At 41.0% G+C, this 15,016-nt stretch overlaps 1 protein-coding gene across 1 annotated transcript in view; it reads left to right on the top strand.

Moving 5' to 3' along the window:
• EPB41L5 (erythrocyte membrane protein band 4.1 like 5) overlaps positions 1-15,016 on the top strand; it is a 58,548-nt gene that overhangs the window by 23,256 nt on the left and 20,276 nt on the right. The window contains exons 12-17 of the mRNA XM_083584964.1: positions 111-280; positions 1,460-1,566; positions 2,432-2,459; positions 3,719-3,761; positions 4,027-4,142; positions 14,797-14,969. Of these exons, the coding sequence (XP_083441090.1) occupies positions 111-280; positions 1,460-1,566; positions 2,432-2,459; positions 3,719-3,761; positions 4,027-4,142; positions 14,797-14,969 (637 nt within the window). The remainder of the gene's footprint in view (positions 1-110; positions 281-1,459; positions 1,567-2,431; positions 2,460-3,718; positions 3,762-4,026; positions 4,143-14,796; positions 14,970-15,016) is intronic.

The raw sequence follows: 15,016 nt of genomic DNA, 5'->3' as shown, positions 1-15,016 counted from the left end.
GGTTCTATGAATGCCTGCAATTTGTGACTGTAGCTGCAATGATCTGAAGGTAGCATTCATAGTAGTTTTCTAAACGCCCCTGTGGTGGTCCTTTCCCCCCCCCCCCTAAGGGCAAGGAGCAGGAGCACACTTTCGTCTTTAGGCTGGATCACCCAAAGGCCTGCAAACATTTGTGGAAATGTGCAGTCGAGCATCATGCCTTCTTCCGCCTCCGTGGACCCGTCCAAAAAGGTTCCAGTCGGTCAAGCTTCATTCGGCTGGGGTCAAGGTTCAGATACAGGTCAGCAGTCTCTTTTCTTCAGTACCTTATTCCCTGACTTTTTCTCAGATAAGGCACAGGAAAGAAAGCTGGTCCATGGTTTTGTTTGTAGTAGTCACTACTCCAGATTCTTATTGGCATAAAGGGAAAGGATTGAAAGAGGCACTTAGCTCAGTCAAACTAGTCTGTAGGCATGGAAAATCTGCCGTGTGTTAAGCCTTTCTGCTGCTGTGTTCCGCAGAATACCAAAGCCAAACTTTTGCCTTGGCCAAATCCAGAAAATACTGAATTTCTAGATCTCGTGATTAGAGAAAGAAGCCTGAACTGTTTTTGCATATGCTTATTAATTGGAGGAAATGGATTTGTAGTTACTCAGCTCAAGTATACATCCTTCCCTACTTTCCCTCCCCCATTTAGGGGATAAAGCATTAAAAAATATTAAACTGAGCCCATGAATAGATTGGTAGTCAGGGGAGTCAATGTAATATTGGTGTCTTCAGATCTGATGATTGGGCTCCTGTGAGTAGTCCAGCTGCTCATTTTGAACCAATTAAGTTCCCCAATGCTTTTCAAAGGAAGCACAGTGTGGAACACATTACACAGTGATCTAAGATGGTTGTAACCATTGGATGTGGAACTGTGACCATTTCCCTTCTCCAATCGTTATAGCTGGCTCACCAGTTGAAACTGTATTCAAAAGGGCTGCGTCAAACAGCACTTCCATTCTACAAAACTGCTCTAGTAGGTACTAGTGATTCCTTGAGTTTTCTCCGCCATGTCTTTCGGCTGACTCACACAAAATGTAGAGATGATTTAATGGAAGTGGGGGTAAAGTTTAGCTTCTACAAATGTAGGTTTTTGTGATGAAACTGATATTTTTGGCACAAAATATATACAGTTGCAGTAATTATCAGCTGAGTGCACATATGGACTATAGTTTTCATCCTATTCATGTTTCTTGTTTCATTCCATTTTTCCTTGTCTCTGTTTTGTTCTTGGATTTTATACTATGTCATCTGGTAAGGATCATGTCTGTTTAATATGATTATAGAATCTAATAGTATGTATATGACTGGCTTTAAATAAAACAAAAGCACATGAGAACTAAGTGTTTAGAAGAGCAAGGATAATTGGGTGCTGTCACTTACATCAACTTTTCCAATATAAATGTTTTCTCTTGTTCTTTCCACTTCAATCTAGTGGGAAAACAGAGTACCAGACAACAAAGACCAACAAAGCCAGACGATCGGCATCTTTTGAAAGAAGGCCTAGCAAGCGATACTCAAGGAGAACGCTACAAATGAGAGGTAGCTTGACTCATGGGTAGGCGGTGCCACTCGACTTGATCCAAATTACTACTTTGACTTACACTAACTAACAGAATACCTGGTCCCCATGCTGTAGCTTAAACTGTTTTTGAAACTAAAAGGTGCTTAATAACTATTGTGGCATGAGTGTAGAGCCTGATGTTTCAGAATATCAAATCCACCCCCTTGAGTTCCTAGAGCCAGTTTCTTTGGATCCTTGCCCGTTCTACAAACAGCATACAATATTGTTAATGGGGCAATTGCCTGGACTTTCCTTCCCTGTCTTCCGACTTATCCATTGTATTTACTAGGGCTGTGCCAGGCACCCGCAGTTCGGCTCAGGGCCCAATTGGTGATCCTGATCATGCTCAATCTGGGCTATGAGCTGGACTTGGGGCCTTTCATAGTTCTAATGTTTATTCAGCATTTGAAACCCTAATGAACCATGTGTTTGATGACAAGGGGACTCTTACCTGCATCATCTTCTCTCCCCCACCTGTTGCTGCCTGAACACCCTCTCCCCTTTTGGCAATCCCAGACCACTCCAGGTGAACCTAGGGTGCTTGGGGCTGCTTCAACCCAGTCTAGACAAATCATGGATCTGCCAGAATCCATTTGGAATCTTGGATTTGTCTGGACTGGATGCAAGGCCCTAGTATTTAGTGGAAGTGTTGTGAAAGTTGGTAAAGCTTCATGATAGGTAACCCTACAAATAGTATATACCTATTTCCCTGCACATTCTAAGTTTTAGTCTGTTTTAAAGTGTGTCCCTAACACTTTGCACAAGTATCTTTGGAAAAAAATAATGCAAGCTTTTTGATATTGTGTAATTGATATATTGGACAATTTTTTTGTTTTATTACAGGAAACACTCATAAATCTGAAGAAACTAGGTAAGAGGACCTGTCGGCATTAGGCTTCCACAGTAAAGATTTATATAGGATTATCAGGAATATTCTCTGATAATATGTTAAAAGCCCCTTTCCTGTTGCTTACGTATTTTTTCATGAATTAGACACCATTTAAATTAAACAGTAAAACTCATGCAAGGCAGAGAGCTTAAAAGCTCTTTCTGTGCCACATTTTCCTGCCATGGAAAGAGCTTTGTAAGCTCTGCCTTGCTTACCAGGCTCTGGGAAGGTCTTGCACAGACTCTGGAGATCTCACAAGACCTTGGGATAACCCTGCAAGATTTCCCAGGAGTCCACAACCTCCCAGTGCCCAGTACGCAAAGCCTGTTTGGTGTGCTGGCTTTGGAAATGTAGGCATGGCCACACTGGGCTTGTTCTGACTATACCCAATTTTGGCTTCACATGCTACCCCACCCCAGAGTGTAACCCCCCCACAAGATGCGATCCTACTGTAGTTATTTTTTTACTCCTTTTCTTAGTTAGTGAAAGAGGTAGGTAGCCTCATGGGAGTCTGCCATCTTCCCTCTACTTATTTTTAATGGTGGTATTAGGATATCATGGTATGTTCACCCTAGAGCTAATCAATTCTATGTTTGACTATGCATGCTAATTAACATTGCTGATTAAAATTGATTTTAAAAGATGCATGTCGTTTCACTGAAAGTTATTAGATCAGCAGTGAATTTTTTGCTGTTGTTGAAAGAAGTGCTCTTTCATACCTGCTTTTTATGGTGTGGTGTTTGACTTAACAGATCTGTGCAAGTTAGCTTCATGTGGAAACCACAACAACCATGCCTTGATGGAACTGGAAACATACACAGATAAGATAAATTAATGTGTTTTGGTTCCAGGCATCAGGGCTCAGTATTTCACTCTTACCATCATTGAAAATTTGGCTTTGATTTATTGCACTCCTACCCCTGTTCATGCAGATTGATAAGATTTGCCTTGATAAGTTCTGCCTACCAGAACTTCATATGGATTATGATGGCTTAGGAAAAAGTCCAGCATATGTGTGAGATCTTAGTGTAAAACAGTCAAAGTAAGGGCTGCCTTGGAGTCAAGTGATGCATACAAATGTAAATACAGAAAATGCTGGTTTGGCCTCAGTTTTATTTATTTATTAATGTCCCTGTTGCTGATCCTACTTGGAGCTGGCAGACCCAGATAAGCCTTAAAATCCTAACAGTTTGATCTTTGATAAATTAACTTTAAACTATTGGTTTTTTTCCCCATTTCAGCCTTCCAAATAATGTTTTCAGCCAAAATAATGGATCACAGCAAGTAAGTTTGTCTAAGCTGTTTACTTAACATTTTTCTAAGTCTTTGCGTCAAAAGTAAACTAATCTCAAATGCAGTTGCCTTGACCTCAGAATTTAGAACCTGTAGTAAATGGAAAGTTGGATCATTTGGTTCTCTTGGCCATAAATGTTAAGCTAATATGAAAATTTACAAACCAAAGTAGAAAACCTTGTGTTCTCATTTTCAAGGCTTAAAAAAACCCAATGAAGGCAAAACTACATTTTTGCTTTGTATTTTGTCTTTCAAGAACTGGAGTGCAATGCCCGCCCTACCCTCAGTTACAGCAGTTCCTTCTGGGCCAGTCTTAGTTGAAATAGAAAATCTCCCACGGAGTCCCGGGACCAGCCAGCAAGACAAGAAATGGTGCGTCACTCTGGTCTCACTTTGCTCTGATTTGGAAATGATGAGTTATTGGTCATTTCACATACCTTTCCTGCAACTGATATTGTTCATATTTGTGTCTTCTAAAAAGGATATATTGTTGTGGGGGTCATAGATTGTTCTTTTCAGCCTAATTTGGATACTTTGTCAATTCATAATTTGCAGTCCCAGTGTTGCTGGGTAGCACCTTGCTATTCTGCACCCTCATTATGTGTTCCCGCAGTGAAGTGAGTTGAATGACTTGTCCTTCAACCAGGATTGTGCTCTAAGTTCTGGCCAGATGAGAAAAGCCATACTTTTCATTACTGCAGGCTTTTCTTCAAAAAAATTATAAAACCATCAAGCTTCACAGCTGCAGGTTTTTGGTTTTTGATTTGTTTTTTGCAGTGACCAGGAGGGGTTCACTTAAGAAAATGGAAAAGGTTGCAAATAAGAGCTTATATTTCATTTAAATTCCTTTTCCTGATGGTCCAGGCTCTGGCTATCCATCAAGATAAGACCATATTACTTAGGTTTCAGCCCCATTCTGGCTCAAAAATACTTTTTGCTTCAAAGGGGACAATTTAATCTTGGAGAAAAACTTTTAATTCTCTCAGACACTTTGAAAAACTGCAGCATTACAATGCAGTAGACTTAAAATTTATCTTAGGCTGTTCCATCCATGCAGTGAACCTTTGACATGTGATCATAATCTGATTTGTTTTGCTTTTGTACAACTTATTTATTTGATCTCATTTAATTTGTATGCTATTTAATTGTAAAGAAACATACTTCGAAGTGGTTATAACAGTGATACAGCAAGTATCGCTAACTTGTGGTCCTAATTGTTCAGATGTATTTGTCTTTTATGCAAACTTAGCTAATTGTATCTGTTGACTTAAAAATGCTCTTGACTTTGGCTTTATATCTTGAAGCTGTTCTGAGCTATGATCAAAAACATAATCAAAAGGTGCTTTCTCTTTTCTCTTGCCCTTGATTTATCCAGTGTCTGAAATTGGAGGTTTTTCTCTTGAGCTCTTGGTTGCTCTGTCAGTTTCTTCCTTCCCACTGGTGGTGATTGTAAGGTGGTGATACTTTATTTTTTAAATTCTGTTTTGCCTTATTGGTATGATGGCCTGTCTTGCATAAGCTCAGTATAACTGCTGTGCACATGCTTTTTGGTAACATTCTTGTGTGTGGTCTTTAGACTCCAGCTCCAAACAGCTCTGACTATGCTTTAACAGCCTTCTAGCGATTTATCAAGGAGTTGCTGCTTCTAAGAATATAAATGGTGTATTTAGAAATGTGCACAGCAGTGATTGTGCTGTGAATTGCAGAATTTGGAAAACTTCAATTTGCTCCCGTTCTCCTTCTAAAATGGGTGGGGAGCTGTGGACCTCCAGATGATGTTAAACTCCAAACCCCATTACCCCAAACTGTTAGAGTCAGTGATCAGGGATGGTGGGAGTTGCAGTCCAGCATCATATTGCTCGAGAGATTTTCCCTTTTTTATACCCAGTACAATTGCGAAGAAAAGTAAGTGTGTGGTAACTTCAATTAAGGCTTTTGCTACATGTAGTTCCCTTCATTAATATTAATTAAAATTTCAAAGTGTGTATAACCACATATAGTATATACACATCTCTTCCACTGAGAGAAATTGCCAATTTGGCTTCCCACCACAAGAGCCTGCTGTAAAATAGGCATATATGAGTCAATAGGGCGGTCAGATACAAAAGACAGCAGAGTCCCTGCACTTTTAATAGCTGTGTAAAAGAAAGAATTAATTATAGCAGGTACAGTTGGTTGCCCTAGATATACATATGGGCTACACACTCCTATACCACTGCTATGTAAAAAAGGACCATTTTGGAAGTACGGTAGCTGTTACGAGCTACAGAAACCTTAATAGATAAGAAAGGGTTGTTTTTCACCATAGTTCCTGTTCCATTAACCCCTGGATATTATAGCTTTTCCATCCATGTGTTGCAGTGGTCTATTCCAGACCTTAGTGGCACAAGGAGAACTTTTTAACTGTAGCAGACGTGCATATTCGATAAAACTTGTCACACAACCTGTCTGTTTATCCTCGCCCTGTGTGCCTATACTGGCTCTGGGCGCTTGGAGGAAAACATGGACCATGTGTTCAGAACTTCAGGTGTAAGTTCGCTTCAGCAGTAGCCCAGTATGTGATATGGGCAGTATATTGAGTAGATCCTACATCACTTTGGGATTTTGTGGGGAAATCTGCATTCTTCCATTTCAGAATTAAATATTCATCAAGCAGCCTACATTTTTGTTATTCTGCATGGTACGGCCCAGTTCACAGATGATGTTAAAACATTAGTTTAATGCAAACATTAAATGCTCATTTTTGGCTTACTCCTCATAGTAAGCCACCAGTGATGGTTCTTGCACCACTAAGCCAACATCTGGTTTTGTTTAATGGTGGAACAGCACAGCAGCAGTGGGAGAGGAGTAAAATGGACACTCAAGAGAATCCTGCCCCAGTATGCTGCTTGTTCACATTAAACAGGTGTTTGTTTCTAACTATGATTTAATGTTATACATGAACTCGGCATGTATATATGCATTTTAACAGGTTGTGCTGATATTCTCAGGGGTCAGGGGAAGGGGAAGCAGTAAAGAATTGTTTGGAGCTGTATGGTCAGTCAAGTGTGTTGCGTTCAGTCTGAAGTTTGGAATGAGATTAAGCTGGATGCATTGATGGAATGTGTGTCTCTGCTTGGAGGAGAGCGACTTGAATGTCTCGATGCTGCCTATGGGGCTTTCCTGCATCAACCTCTTATCCCTTTTAATTGGTCTGGTCCCACAGCTTGGCTTTGGTCTTGCTCCTTTCACTTCATCAGCCTTCTTTAGAGAATTTTTATTTAAGCTCAAAATTGTTGGAAATATGGTGCATTGAACTTCTTAATTTGGTAAAGGATCTGAACATTTTTAAAGGAATGGTTCTTTGCATGTATGGAAACGTGGCTGTGTTTCATTATGTCATTTTGAGACATAATTTGAGCTGCAGTGCTGACAGTGCCACTCAAAAGGATAAGCAATGCAACACCATTCAGAGAGTTTACTATGAGTTCACATTTTTTATTGTGGAGGTTCCTAATCTATTGATTGTGAAGACAAGGATATTCAGTGTAAACTCCAAAGTTAGGTTTGCACTTAGGTTTTACAGGATTGTCAAGGTTAATTCCTGATCATAAGGTACTCTTGCTCTGTGTTTAAGGGGCGAATGAGCAGCCTGTGTCTTCTCAAATTCACATTCAATTTTAAACATGTTTGTTGCTGCCTTGATAGTGGAGCAGAGCAGATGTGGGGCTAGGATGTCAGGTGCTGGTGATCCATCTTCAGGGATTACCAGCTCCCATGAGAACAAAGAATAGGGCCATCTTGAGCAGACCTGCCCAGATGTTCCAAGTTCCACTCCTACCCTCCATTAGGCTAATAGACATTAGTCTAGGCTAACAGTGTGAACACCTGTAGGGCCTTGTGTAGCTGTACATGCAAAGACTTCCACAAACTCTGGAACCCTGAAATTTATTGCTGGCAGCCATTATGATGAGCTGTTCATAAAATAAAGGTGGTGTTTGAATTCATACGGCAATGAACCAGATCCTCAACATAAGAAACAGGAGTTGATTTGATTTGAAATTGCTTCTAAAGAAGGCTTCTTTGCAATAGGCTTGGTATCTTGCATGCTTTTCAAATCTCCTTTACTCTGATGTGCATATTCTTCCTGCGATGCTGCTTGATTGCATAGTGATGCGATTTTAGTGGAACATTACAACAGACAGAACTGTCATACTGTGTTTTCCAAAATGGATAAGCTGATCAGTAGCGGTCTCACAACCATACTGATAGGCTTTCCCCCAGTCTTCATTGGATAGTTGTTGTACTGTCAGTAGAACTACAGGCTTTAGGGCACAAGCATTGAATATGGTTAAATATTCAGCACACACATATACATGCGTACACCCACACACTCCAGAAACCAGCCAAAGACTATCAGATACTCAAACTATCTAAGAAAAAAACCCTGAGAAAACTCCCCTCGTGTATACAATAGCACCAAAAGTGGCATGGTACTGTTGAAAATAATAGTTATGACTGTTACTAATTATTAGATTGAAGGATTTAAGAATTCTAAAAGTCTTGTTCAGTTGAGTTGCCTTCCTTAGCTGGCTTTGGCAGCAACACTCAATTCAGTCAAGTGTTCTGATCAAATTTAGTAGGAGTAAGTGTGGGAGACAGGAAGCCAAGCAAAGGTTTTTACTAATCTCCTGCATTCTTAGGCAGTTTCCTGGTCAAAACCCCCACAGGCATTATAGTTATCATTTGCTGTCATCCAAAATGGGCATTCCTAAGTTTTCTTTGAACACACTAAGCTTTTGGGAAGTGCTTCATTCCATTTTAAAATCAGTGGTTATGCCAATAGGTAGGTGTAGAAGTTCAGATCTATAGATGCATTAATGCAGTTAATTTTAAAATACTTATTATTAGGAAATTTGGAATTCAGAACATAAAAGAATGTGATTCTGAATCCAGCTAAAAAGCAAACTTCCTTGATGTGTAATATTAAGGAACCAAGTGTCCAAGATATCTTCAATATGGAGCAACTCCAGCTATGCTCATAGGCATTAATTAGCAGTAGAGCGGAGGAGAAAAAACTAGCCCTTCCTCTTTCTGAAGCGCTAAAGATTTTCTGTCATAACAAGATGGTTTTCCAAGAGCATGCACTAATCAGAACTGGGCAAGTCCAGGACAGCTTCATTCATTAACACACTGTGTCTGTGTTAATGTTGAAAATTGCGCATATCTAAGAAGATTGATTTTACAATTTCCTAAAATGAAATTTGGGTACAGGAAAAATGGCAGAAACCATGCCAAGCAAGCAGGATCCAGATCAGTTAATTCTGAATAACATGTGCATGAAATACTCTTGTTTTCCCTGGCCACGTTCGCATGCCATGTTAAACCATGGTTTAAGCATTATGTGGATAAGCCTTCCTGAGCTCAGAGCGTCAGGCTTCTGCATGTTCCCCCTCCCCTCACTTGTGCAGCAAGGATGAGGACTTCTTCTGTGTTATCTTTGCTGCTTACCATTGCATATGAACCAGAGGTCCTGGTTTAAAACAAACAATACAGTAATTAGTTACACACGCAAACTTCATAATCCATGGTTTGAAGTTGACTTGTTCAGAAACTAGTCATGCGAACTGGGCCACAGTGTTTATGGTGAGCTTCTTTATCATTCTTCTTTGCTTCAGACTCAAAAACTATTTTCTGATACGTCAAAGTAGTTCTCCTGTTAAGAATAGTATGTTTGTCCTAAATGTTTAACAGTGTCATTTAAATCCTTTATTGCTGCTGTGCCTATCAGGTATTTTGCTTAAAGAAGGAATATAGTGTTAAGCCTGCACATTTAGGCAAATCTATAGCCATTCATATTATAGTAAGCCATGATAAGCCAGTGGGCTGGATAGGTATCTGCATTCATTTCTAATTTCATTTTCTGAATGGAGTAGATGCCATGTGAAAAAGTGGGGGAGTATTCAAATTAACTGTTGCATTGGTCACCCTGAAACCAGCATGATGTCGTAGCAGCCGTGGAGGGTTTGACTTGACAGTCCACAGTTTCATTTCATTAAACCACGCATTGTGCTTGCCGCTAAACAAGTTTGTTCTTGCTAGTCTGCCACTTCCTCAGCTACCTCTTGCTCCTTCCATTCTCTCTCCTCATTTGTGTCTAGATACTAACTGTGCCTCATCCCATTCCCCAAACCAATCCAGGCCCCATGATGCTGGTGACTGCTGTCAACGTGGTGGAAGTGCATGGAACGCGTGGTCCCCACCCTCGGCCCACTCAGTGGATAGACACCACTACCGTGACTTTGTCCGTGACCGCAATGTGAAGAATGCAGGAATGTACAGACAGGCTTTTGGTTCTGGTGTCCAAACCTCTGTGACTGACCTGTAGGACTTTTGACCTTTAGGAAGCCTTGATTGTTCCCTGTGGCACCCTGGAACTTTGAAGGACAGGAGAAGACATCTTTTAAAAATAATTAACCTATGTGCTGAAACACCTGAATATGAAGGAATAGCTTTCTAGGTCTTTCTCTTTCCACTTAAGAGAAAATACCTTAAGTTTTTTCTTAGTGGAAGAAAGGTTTAAATAGCTTCCTTGGTTGTAACAAAGCTGCATATTCTAACCATAGAAACTATATTTTGTTCTCAAAGTGTTTCAAGTAAGCATAGCTACCATGAGCGGTTTAATTGTGCTTGACATGATCTTTTAACTGTTTTATATTTTTTAAAACTAGAGGAGATGGCAACTGGCAGGTGAAGGCTGCTCCTTTTTAGTTCTTCTGCACTTTTAATTATGTGCCTAACTGGATATTAAATAGAATTATACTTTTGATATTAAAAATAAAAAGCTTTTAAGGAAACCTGAAGGACTCTAAGTAGGTTGTCTGAGAGTGTCTTTCTGAGATGTTTTGCTTGAATGCAAAAACCTGTTCAATTGTGTTTTCTGGAAAAGCATGTCACCTTGCCAGTATCCATATTGGTGTGACCAGTTCAGGTTGTATGATGTAGCTGCATGTGACCAGTTTTCTTCTGCTTCGAAAATGCTAGTTCAACAATGCAGTAACAGCAAAAACAAAGAGGTGCCTCCCTGCAATCTCAGGGGCTGAGAATCATGAGCCATTTACATCTCCTTCATCCCTCCCATATCTTCTTTGGAAGAAAAATTGTTGTGCAGCCTTCCCAGCTTCCCACATGTTAGTTTGAAGTCCATGACATTAGATAATTCATCCCTTAGAGCTTTTCTAATTTGAAGGCACAGGCATCTAGGAGGCTGCAGAGCACTGGAAAAATGTTTACTATAAAGAAAAACACAGAAAACTAAAGCCAGCTTGCAACAATAAACTAAGTTCAATCCTGCACCAACAAAATTCTAAAGAAAACAGAAGCCTCTTTTGCAAGGGAAGAAAAATTAGGAGGGCACAGATGTTGGCACAGCTCTACTTTACACTGCATAGATGCAATGTTAAACCACCTAGAAGGGTTGTAGAGGGTTTATTTGTAGTCACTCCATTGAAATGTCAGATGATGCATAGCAATGATTGCTCTGGATTAGAGAAGCTTGGAGTTAAACAATAACAAACCTTAAAAACAAAAGTTGAAAAGTAGCCAGCTTTATCAAGCTGCACTTCGTTTGTGGTTATTTGCTTAAAGATAAATAAACATTAAAAGGAGTCCAGGGCATCTAAGCCAAGTCAGTTACTAGCCTCACTTTTTGCCAGCCCCTAGAGGTATCAAAAGACTTAAAAAGAGGCTCATGCTACCCTGAGCACAGGGCAGGGTTGGATTAGAAAAATGTGTCCCTCTCCCAAATCCTGCTACCCTCTGCCCTCAGTGTTACACTGCCTGTGCGGAGCTCCCTCTTCCATTTTGTTAGGGGGATCTCTACTTATGGAAGCCCACAGAGAATCCCTAAATGGAGCGTTCCAGGAAGGGGGCTGAGCTGACCCAAAATCTTCTGGATCTCAATATGGGCCCGCTGCGATCACTTGATGCTTTTGCCTGCTTTCTTCCCAGGCCAGTTTAAGTGATGTGGCTGTGTACACACTTGCAAACTGCTCATCATTATGATTGGAAGATGGAGACATTGTGAAACATAGGAACCTTAGAGGCTACAAACATCATTTCCCCATCCTGGATGGAAGCCTGTGCACACAGCACAGAATACTTTCTCAATATTTGTTAAGTAGGGTGCATTCTAAACGTACTGTACCTCCCAAGTCTTAAAACCCACCGGCAGCCATCTCTTTGGCGCATACCTCTTTATATGTGTGGATCGGGGCACTAATTCAACCATGATATTAGAAATGTACTAGAAAAATCACACCTCGTTTTATTTCCTAATATCAGCCAGCCATGGTGGACATGATGAGAAGCAGATATTGAGGTCAGAAGTTCCCTCTCTCACACACACCATTATGGTTAGCATAGCACTTTGTGTATCTTTGCCGGCTACAGGATGTTCTCCTCCCTGTTAACTATACTGTGCATTCTCTTGCGGGGAGAGTGCACTATAGTTTGGGAACCACAGCACTACAAGGTAATGTATTAATCTCCATTTTGTGAAAATCAACGAATGAAATGGAAGTTGAGAACCAGTGAAATCAATAAAGCAGCCTAACTTCTTAGATTGTTTTCTATGGGAGAGCAGCAGTTCTCTTCATCACAGAAGATAACTTCTTTCCCATTCCACCCTCTGGGTCTCCTCCCTCCCTACTCCCCACCTACATAAAATGTGGCTGAGATCTGCAAGTTATCCACCCCAGACTTGCACAAAGCTTTGGTGAGAATTGCACTAGAGATTTGGGTTGGGATGTCATCAATATTCTGATGACACTTGGCTGCATCTTTTGTGTACATGTTTTGATTCCAGAGCAGTGGTGTTTCTGACAATAGTGATTAGTATCAGAACTAAAGTGGATGGGGGCAACCAAACTTAAAGCAGACATGATAGCAGTCCTGTTGCTTAGAGGGTCTGGAAGTATGAGAGTAAGCTGCTCTGGATAATGTTCCAGTCTCTTAGAGATCAGGTTCACAAGTTGCATTTGCTTCTGGATGTCCCAAGTGGTGGGGGTGCGTTTTATCAGCTTTAGTTTGTATACCAGCAATTACTGGTTTTTTCAAGTCCTTTGCCCACAGATTGTATGCCATGTATAGTCTCTGTGCTATTAAAAAGTGGAGAAATTGGGTGGGTGGGACATACAGATGAATTATGCATAATGATCTACAGCAGGTGAGTGGATCTGACATTTGTGCTGCACTGCAACATGCGCAGGTAAACTGGGTCAAGCAACCATTAAAAATAAAAGTTAAGATGGCAGGGATGCCCACCCATGCCCACCCCTTCCAGTGCATAACCACGTCCTTTTTCTTTCCCCACCTTCTGCAGGTTGGAGAATGAGCTTCTGAAACAGGAACCTTTTGTACTATTTGGCTTCCCATAAGATTTAGAACCCTGGATAATCAAAGTTCTAAGTCATGGGGGGAAACTCCATGAGTACAGGATCTCCCTGCTTTAAAAGTTTGCCCTCATGCACCAGAGGGCATAGAGACAGGTGGTAGGGAACCTTTGGCCCTCCAGACATTGCTGAACTGCAAACATGACCAATGACCACAGGTGGTGGGAGCTGGTAGTTCATGAACATCTGAAGAGCCAAAGCTTCCCCACACCAGGGGATAGAGTTTTGAGCCTTCCCTTGCTCTACTTAGCTGTTTGTTATATGAAGAAACTGAACAGCCAAATAGAGTCAGTGAAGAAGGTTTTTCTTTGATACATGGTAACTTCATGAGATGATCATCATGAAATGTAATCAAAGGTTGCAGTTTTCCCAGTCTAGGTTGGGGAGGGTATTATAGCAAGGGTGGTGTTTTATCATGTGTATTTGGGAAGAGTGCTGCAGGAAAATGGAAGTGAAAGATGTTACCACAATAATTGTTGTGACAAGAAGAGTAAAAGAGAAGTGCTGTGTACTAAAGATTGTAAGGAGGATGAACAGAACACTTCCATTCTACTTCTTAGAATTGTTGTTGTTGGAATCAGTCTATCTTGAAAGACAATGGAGCGCACCTCTGGGGGCAAAGCCAAACCGCCAGAGAATCACAGCTGTGGCTGTGGCTGCAGTAACTACTGCCTCCTACATTGTTTTTGCTGTGTTAGCAGCACCAAAGTGATCTCTCCAGGGCGCAAGCCTGGGCGGTGTGTATGGACGTCTTGGGACAACATTAATTACATAAGATTGCCATCTGTATCCAGATCTTTTAAAAACAACTGTGAAAAAGCATCTGCATTATTAGCATGCCAGCTTCATTACAGATCAGGAAAAGCGCACATCAGTGGTTGCCAAATTGGAGTGCTTTGTTTAAAAATGCAAATAATCACTTGCTTAGGTGTTCGTGGTTTGCCTAACAGGAAAAGGTGGGTACCACAAGAATGTTCACATTCTAGAAAATAATTGTGTAATATCTGAGAGGGCCTCAGTCATAGATAGCACGGTGTTATGCTATTTATTTAAAGGATTATACTCTGCCTGGAGGAAAAAGCCCTCTCAAGGTAGCTTACAGAAATCTTTAAAAGCACATGCAAATGCCTGACCAATCCATACACTTTGTGGTTTTTTAATTTTATTTTTAATGCTGGGTTGGAGCTTAAGGAGCCCTGCAGTTGTACTTGCATAGCACACAGCAGAAGGAGGGAACCCTTTTTCAGCTTGAACACCACATTTCCTTGTTGGCAACTTTTGGGGGCGCTGTATGGTGGATGGGGCAGAGCCATAGGTGAATGGATATGACCCTTCGCTTTTCTAGTCATGCAGAAGTCAGAGGTTTCTGAGCACTCATCTCTCTATCCAGGCAAGTAAGAGGCATTGTCTCAGTTCAAGGACTTCATTCCAGCAAAGCAAAAGGACTTAGGGAGGGCCTAGATCAAAAACGGTGTGGGTTGTCCTGAGGGCTGCATCAAGAGGCTCCTAGGCCTAAAGTTCCCCACCCTTGCTGCAGAAGCTTGCTTTGAATTGTTTGTGCCTAAAACCTTGTTTCCTTTTCATATCCCATGTAGTGTGCCCCTGATTGTTGATTTACTGGATAACAAGGAATTGTTGGAAACTTGTATTGACAATACTACTGATTTTCCTCCTGCCGGAGGGTCAGCTGAAGCTTTGGAACAAACGGGTCTTGGCTTCACTCCTCTTGGCACAAAGGAGCAACCCTCCGACAAGGCGGATCCTGTTGGTAAGGAAATGCCTGGCAGAATGGGAATTATTGGGACATTTAAAATA

Source organism: Podarcis filfolensis (genome assembly GCF_964270895.1).
Source record: "Podarcis filfolensis genome assembly, chromosome: 1".
NCBI lineage: Eukaryota > Metazoa > Chordata > Lepidosauria > Squamata > Lacertidae > Podarcis > Podarcis filfolensis.
Note: the sequence above shows the minus strand (reverse complement) of the source record. Positions and strands in the feature narration are given on the sequence as shown.